A 7,774-nucleotide genomic window follows, 5' to 3' on the forward strand; every position below is an offset into this window, starting at 1 on the left:
ACTAATAGAGTTTTGCCAAGAAAACGCACTGGTCATAATAAACACCCTCTTCCAACAACACAAGAGAAGACTCTACACATGGACATCACCAGATGGTCAACACCGAAATCAGACTGATTATATTCTTTGCAGCCAAAGATGGAAAAGCTCTATACAGTCAACAAAAACAAGACTGGGAGCTGACTGTGGCTCAGATCATGAACTCCTTATTGCCAAATTCAGACTTAAATTGAAGAAAGTAGGGAAAACCACTAGACCATTCAGGTATGACCTAAATCAAATCCCTTATGATTATACAGTGGAAGTGAGAAATAGATTTAAGGGACTAGATCTGATAGATAGAGTGCCTGATGAACTATGTACTGAGGTTCTTGTTAAGGAGAAACAAACCCTTGAGCAAGATACATTGTTATATTGACTAAGACAAAGCAATATAGAAAAAAATGTTTGTCTTTTTCTCCTCCTTGAGAGACTCGGACCCCTTTCTCCTTCTCAAGGGCCCTGGACCCCTTTCTCCTCCTCAAGGACACTGGACTTCTTATCAACCTTCCTAGGAATTGACTCTCTCACAATCGTCTTTTTCCCTGTCTGTTTTGGATTAGTGTTCTTGCATGCACATATTGGAGAAGGCGATGGCATCCCACTCCAGTACTCTTGCCTGGAAAACCCCATGGACAGAGGAGCCTGGTAGGCTGTAGTCCATGGGGTAGCAAAGAGTCAGACACGACTGAGCGATTTCAGTTTCACTTTTCATTTTCATGCATTGGAGAAGGAAATGGCAACCCACTCCAGTGTTCTTACCTGGAGAATCCCAGGGACGGGGGAGCCTGGTGGGCTGCCATCTATGGGGTCACACAGAGTCAGACACAACTGAAGTGACTTAGCAGCATGTGCATCTCAGCTGCATGGAGGGAAAGAATGGTTCCATCACAGAGGCAGGAAGGCTTCCTGCAAAAGGTGATGGGGTATGTGAGCTGATTCTGTAACTAAAAGGGTGAGTTTTTCAGGTAGACGAGAAAGAGGGTGGACAATCCAGGCAAGAGGAAAATGTGACATGTCAGGAGCCCCACAAGAAGAATTTGTGTTGGTGTAGAAGACCAAAAAGCATCATAAAAATACCGAGTCTCAAAGAAAAGAGGGGGAAAACTCCCCTAAACAAGCAGCGTGAGTGTCTTCCCCACACAGAGCCTGGGGACCCACTCAGTCAAACTTTTCCAAATTCCCTAGGCTCTAAAGAGTGAGTCATCCCTGGTATTCCCCTGCCACCAGCTCTCATGGAGTCCCCAAAGGATGTGGAGAGGGAGTCCCCATGGAGACCAGGACAGCAGAGGGGAAAAGAGGAGTCAGCAGAGGGGGAACGAGGCAATTCCCCCAGGGTCCAAAAAGAGTATAAGTCCCCCTGTTCCTATGTCTGGGGTGGGGGATGTCCCTGCTACCTCCCCTGCCATCATCACCCAAAGGCTGGACTGAAGTCACTCCATCAGAACTACTCATCCATCTCCACCTTCCAGGTATGTCTTACCAAGCCAATAACCACTCACCAACACAATGACAGCAGCTGGTGTCTGGAACAAAGCATATAAACTGTCTGTGTGCTGAGGAGGAATGATCTAAGAACTGGGCCTTGTTAGAAAATGGGGAAACCACAGCTTGAAAAGTGCCAGGACTCTAGCCTTGCCAAATGTAAATGTGTTCATGCGTACAGTGGGGCCTGGAAAGAGAAAATGAGTCAAAAACAAAGTGTTCAGCAGAGAGAAAGGGGCAAGCAGGAGGAGGCAAAAAGAACCCTCCAGAAAGCTAGAATCTTAAGATGTCAGAGCCTGGAATGCTGTCCAGTAGGACACAGGCTCTTGCTACTCAGAGCGTAGTGCCCAGATCAGCAGCATCAGCGTCACCTGGGTGTTTGTTAGAATGCAGATTCTTAGGCCCCTCCCCAGCCCTTCTGAGGCATAACCCGCATTTAACAAGATCCCTACATGATTCATATGTGCATTCAAGACAGAGAGGCTCTGATGCTCAGGGTTCCAAATAGACCTGCATATCAGAATCAGCTGAACATTTTTTACAGTACAGGTTTCTGAGCTCTGCTCTAGATAAATTAGAATTTCTGGGCACTGTGTATAGCCATATATTTTTTTTCACAAAGCTCCATTGGTAATTCTAATGACAGAGGTCCACAGAGCAAACTGGGAACCCCTGATCTGGTTCAGTCTGCTTAATCTTAAGCTGAGAAAACTGAGGCAAGACAGTGACAACTAGCTTGGTAATCTATTATGAGACTCAATTAATATTTCTGCCTAGAGACCAAAAAAAAAAGGGGGGGGTGGAATTAGATCCAAACTCTAACTCAATACCTTAATAGCTGAATATCCTGTCTCCTCCCATCTTTGGAGCTCCATTTTCTTACCTTTAAGGAAAAAAAAATGAATGTCCCTGAATGTCAGGATTACTCCTCACGGGCAGTACACAACAGAGAGAAATTAATGGAGGATCCACTCTATGTTTTGTGTATACACACACACACTCACACTCCATAGTAATTGCTTAACTGAGGTTTGGGGATCCTTGCATCCCAGAATTTCAAAGCAATTTAAAAGCCCTGAAGTCTCATTGTCCCCATTTTACAGATGAAGAAATGGAGAGGCGCTCGAAGCAGCTGTGCTCCTCACTTTGTAAAGGTGAGTAGTGTCTGCTTTCCACCTGGACAGACAGTAACACGGAAAGGGTTTGCCACCAACTGGGTTCTGGATGCAGAACTTCAGCCAGCGAACCGACTTCATTCATGGGGAACATGTAGTTGGGTGGGGCTGGAACCCCACAGTTCTCTATCCCTGGAGGCTGTCTGACCTCTCCCAGTGACCCCACTAAGAAGGAGGGGAAGATCCCTAAAATTCTGTATCCCTAAGGATAAAGGGAAGAATTAGGCATGGTCCCAGTGAGGGAAAAGATCATTTAAGTAATTATCAAATGATAGAGTAGGGTTATAATATAGAGAGCTCAGTGAACAGAGTTCCAGAATGAGAGATTCGGTGGTTGGATGTCAGATAAAGCTTCCTGGGGAAAAATTGATGATCCCCGAACAGAGTCTTAACAGATAAGAAGGATCAGTTCTGGTTGTGTAGATGAGCCAAAGGAGATAAAAAACCTTCTGAGATGTCCCAGGATCCTTTAGCTGGGACCCAATCTCTTGTTGAAGGAACCAGCATTTGATATGCATATAAATAAAAACATATATTATTGTTTTGTTTTTCTTTAATCTGTATAGTTTTCCACAAATTATGATTTTAATCTCAATATGGTTTTAAGATTTCTCTACATTGATATATATAAGTTAAATCTATTCCTTTTTAAACTCCATGAGCCTATTAACATTTAGGTTTGGCTAATGTTAGTCCAGTGCAAATAGCCCAGGAGAACATGCACCCTTGGGCATGTCTCCTTGTGTGCATATGGGGGAGTTTTTAAAACACTAAGAAGTGGAATTACCTAGCTGTCATGGACTGAATGCTTGTGTCCCTTCAAAATTTATAAGTTGAAGTCCTAATCCTGAATGGAATGGTATTTGGAAGTGGGGGTCTTTGAAAGGCAACTAGGTTTAGATCAAGTCCTAAGGGTAGGGTTCTCATGATGGAATTAATGCCTTTATAAGAAAAGACTAGATAACCTGCTATCTCTCTCACTTCACTATATGAGGATAAAATAAGAACACAGTTCAGTTCAGTCACTTAGTCATGTTTAACTCTGTGACCCCATGGACTGCAGCAGGCCAGGCCTTCCTGTCCATCACCAACTTCCGGAGTTTACTCAAACTCATGCACATTGAGTCAGTGATGCCATCCAACCATCTCTTCCTCTGTCGTCCCCTTCTCCTCCCACCTTCAATCTTTCCCAGCATCATGATCTTTTCCAATGAGTCAGCTCTGCACATCAGGTGGCCAAAGTATTGGAGTTTCAGTTTCAACATCAGTCCTTCCAATGAATATTCAGGACTAATTTTCTTTAGGATGGACTGGTTGGATCTCCTTGCAGTCCAAGGGACTCTCAAGAGTCTTCTCCAACACCACATGTCAAAAGAATACAGCCATCAGCGATTCTAAAAGTGGGCCTTCACCAGAATCCAACCATGCTGGCACCCTGATCTTGGACTTCTCAGCCTCCAAAATTATAAGAAATAAGTATCTGTTGCTTAAGCTACCCAGTCTATGGTACTTTGTTACAGCAGCCCAAGCAGACTAAGATACTGAAGTGTGCATATTTGTGGGTCCTCCAATTTTCTCAGTTTACATTTACACCAGCACATTTATTGCCTCTTAGAACCCTCCAAGAGAGGTATTACATGTACTTTATGAAAAAACAGTCTGAGAGAGGTGAAGTGACTTGCCCAAAGTTGCACACCAGAAAGTGTGGAAGCCAGACTTAAAACCAAGTCTGTATGCTGATAAAATTCATATTCTTTTCACTGTTTTAGACATTCAGCCGGTATTTATTGAACACTTATTACGTACCACACCCTGGAGGTACAAAAATTAATCACAGAGTCATACTGAGCACATAGTAGGACTTAATAAATGTTTGTTGAATGAATATTGAATCAAGGTGCTCAAAGCCCACAGGAGAGACAGACACACAAAAAGAACATACAGTAGCTTTTTGGCTTTCAGATTAATTTGTGTTTTAACATTTTTGAACTTTTTTCATGTAACATTATTATATCATGTGCTTTTTCCATATCATTAAAAATTCTATAAAAATAAAACAAAAATTCATGCAATAGAATAGTGATGCACTGTGATGGATGTAAGCCCCGGTGCAGCCAGCACACAGTAGGGAGAAGTACAGTTTCCTCTGAGTCATGTGAGTCGGGAGGGAAGGCTTTATATACGAGATAGTTTTGGTCAAACACAACAACTGGAAATGGGTTCTTAGCAAAGGGAACACATGAAAAGGGACAGGAGTGTAAACAATATATTTTCTGGAAACTACACTACTTCTGGTTGCCTTGAAGTTACTTCCTTCCAATATCAGGGCTAGGTATCAATAAACTGATCCTTCAGTAAATATCTGCCATATGCCAGGCTTTGTGTGAGATGTTTTACATGCTTTATTCCATTGAATCCTTGCAGCATTTTTTCCTCATTACACATAGAGAAAACTGAGGCTCGGGGTGGTGAAGAATCCAGCCCTGGAATATATTCAAGTTTTCTATTCTTTCCACTCCCTGTCGTCTCCCTCAGATGCCAGCCACTGCTGCACTCTCCTGTCCCAGGTTTTACTCCAATGGAAGGACGTCCTCTCAGCAAACCTAGCTAGCTACCCTTTGGATCAGGAAACTGTGCCCATTTCACTGCCTCTTTTTCTCCTTGGGAAACTGGAGAGGAAAATGCATATAGAGTCACGGAGTTTTCAATCCTTGTCCAGACACAACTATGATCCTATTCATCATCCATGCATTTAATAAATTCAGGCATACTTCATAGATATTGTGGGTTCGGTCACAGACAAGCACAATAATATAGCCAAAATATAGCAATGAAGCAAATCACCCCAAAGTTTTGGTTTCCCAGGGCATATAAAAGTTATGTTTACACTATACTGTAGTCTATTAAGTGTGCAATAGCATTATGTCTAACAAAGCAATGTACATACCTTAATTTTAAAACATTTTATTGCTAAAAAATTATACCCGTCACCTAAGCCTTCAGTGAATCATAGTAGTAACATCCAAGATCTCTAATCATAGATCATCATAACACCTATAATAATCATGAAAAATCTGAAATATTGTGAGAATTACCAAAATGTGACACAGGGACACAAAGTGAGCAAATGCTGTTGAAAAATTGTGCCACAAATCTTCAATTTGTTTAAAAACAAAAAACTACCATCTGCAAAGCATGATAAAGTGCAATAAAATGAAGTGTGCCTTTATTTATTGAGCAATTATTATGTGCCCAGCAATGTTCTCAGTACTGTGGATTCAAAATTGAGTAAGCCAGGCAAGTGTCCCATTCGCATGGAGGTTAAGTAGTAGCGTGTGTGTGGTAAGTTGCTTCAAGTCATGTCCATCTCTTTGCGATCCTATGGACTATAGCCAGCCAGGCTCCTCTGTCCATGGCATTCTCCAGGCAAGAATACTGGAGTGGGTTGCCGTGCCCTCCTCCAGGGATCATCCCTACCCAGAGATTGAACCCTCATCACTTAAGTCTCCTGTACTGGCAGACAGGTTCTTTACAGCTGAGCTACCTGGGAAGTGGCAGGGACTTAGCACTAAAGAGATAATTTTAAAATTACCTCTTTATATAAATTTTAAAATTTTATATATTTTTAATTGAAGGATTCTTTTTTAAAATTTTATTTTATTTTTAAACTTTACAATATTGTATTAATTTTGCCAAATGAAGGATTCTTTTAAACACAGGTTTTGAGAAGTGCTGTGGTTTGTCCACACACATCACACTTTTATTACACAGTTAGGACTCACCCAAATCTGTTCCCAGTACAAAGTGCGTTCTGGCTGGTCATGGTCCTGACCTTTTCCTCACCTCCCTCCTGCTTTGTCTCTCCTCAGACTCTGTCCTGCAAAATGACACCTGAGAACTTCACCTGGACCTGGGGTTCCCCTGCTGAGTTCATCCTCCTGGGCATCACAGACCGCTGGGACCTGCGCCTGACCCTCTTCCTCATCTTCCTGCCCGTCTACCTGGTGAGCTTGCTGGGAAACGCAGGCATGGTGCTGCTGATCCACATAGACGCCCAGCTCCACACACCCATGTACTTCTTCCTGGCCAACCTCTCCCTGCTAGATGCCTGCTATTCCTCAGCCATCGGCCCCAAGATGCTTGTGGACCAGCTGTTGCCTCGCACCAGCATCCCTTACGCAGCCTGTGTTCTCCAAATGTTCCTGTTCACAGGGCTGGCCGATGCCGAGTGTTGCCTGCTGGCAGCCATGGCCTATGACCGCTACGTGGCCATCGGAAACCCTCTTCTCTACACCACGGCCATGTCCCGGCGTCTGTGCCTGGTCTTGCTGGGAGCCTCCGGCCTGGGCGGGGCAGTGAGCGCCGTGGTCCACACGACCTTCACCTTCCGCCTGAGCTTCTGCGGCTCCCGGGAGGTGAACAGCTTCTTCTGCGATATTCCCCCCCTGCTGGCCATCTCCTGCAACGACACCAGTCTCAATGAACTCCTCCTCTTCGCCGTCTGTGGCTTCATCCAGACAGCCACCGTGTCGGCCATCGCCGTGTCCTACGGGTTCATCGCCGGCGCTGTGATCCGCATGCGCTCGGCCGAGAGCCGGTGGCGAGCAGCCTCGACCTGTGGCTCCCACCTCACGGGTGTGGCCATGCTGTACGGGACACTCATCTTCATGTACCTGCGTCCCAGCTCCAGCTACGCCCTGGACACTGATAAGATGGCCTCCGTGTTCTACACCCTTGTCATCCCAGCTCTCAACCCGCTCATCTACAGCCTCCGCAACAAAGAGGTCAAGGAGGCGCTCAGAAGGACTTGGAGCCGATGCTGCGGTCCACGGCGGAGGCACCAGTGAAAGGGCTGCAGGCTGGCGTTAGGACTGACTCTGGAGGGATGAGGTGGGCTCTTCCCGGCCCCTGGCACGGGCTGGGTGTCCCTTGTCCTTGTTTGAGGTGGAAGAAAGGGGAGAAACTGAGGTTTACAGACAGCAGACAGGAACCTGAGGTACTCTAGACCCAGCCAGAACCAAGATCAAGTGAATTTGCTGTTGAGTTTGCCTTAGGCTCCTCCATGTTCAAAGCAT

The 7,774-nt window shown here is 44.8% G+C and overlaps 1 protein-coding gene across 1 annotated transcript; it reads left to right on the top strand.

Moving 5' to 3' along the window:
• Window positions 1–6,583: 6,583 nt before the first annotated feature.
• On the top strand, window positions 6,584–7,546 carry LOC113900880 (olfactory receptor 5C1). The gene has a single exon (XM_027554496.1). The coding sequence runs from the start codon at window positions 6,584–6,586 to the stop codon at window positions 7,544–7,546; it is 963 nt and encodes a 320-aa protein (XP_027410297.1).
• The last annotated feature ends 228 nt before the right edge of the window (window positions 7,547–7,774 follow it).

The sequence above is a fragment of the Bos indicus x Bos taurus genome, chromosome 11 (assembly GCF_003369695.1).
Source record: "Bos indicus x Bos taurus breed Angus x Brahman F1 hybrid chromosome 11, Bos_hybrid_MaternalHap_v2.0, whole genome shotgun sequence".
Classification (NCBI taxonomy): Eukaryota; Metazoa; Chordata; class Mammalia; order Artiodactyla; family Bovidae; genus Bos; species Bos indicus x Bos taurus.

Coding starts and splice junctions, on each gene's coding strand:
- LOC113900880 (XM_027554496.1), top strand. CDS start 6,584: ATGACACCTGAGAACTTCACCTGGACCTGGGGTTCCCCTGCTGAGTTC.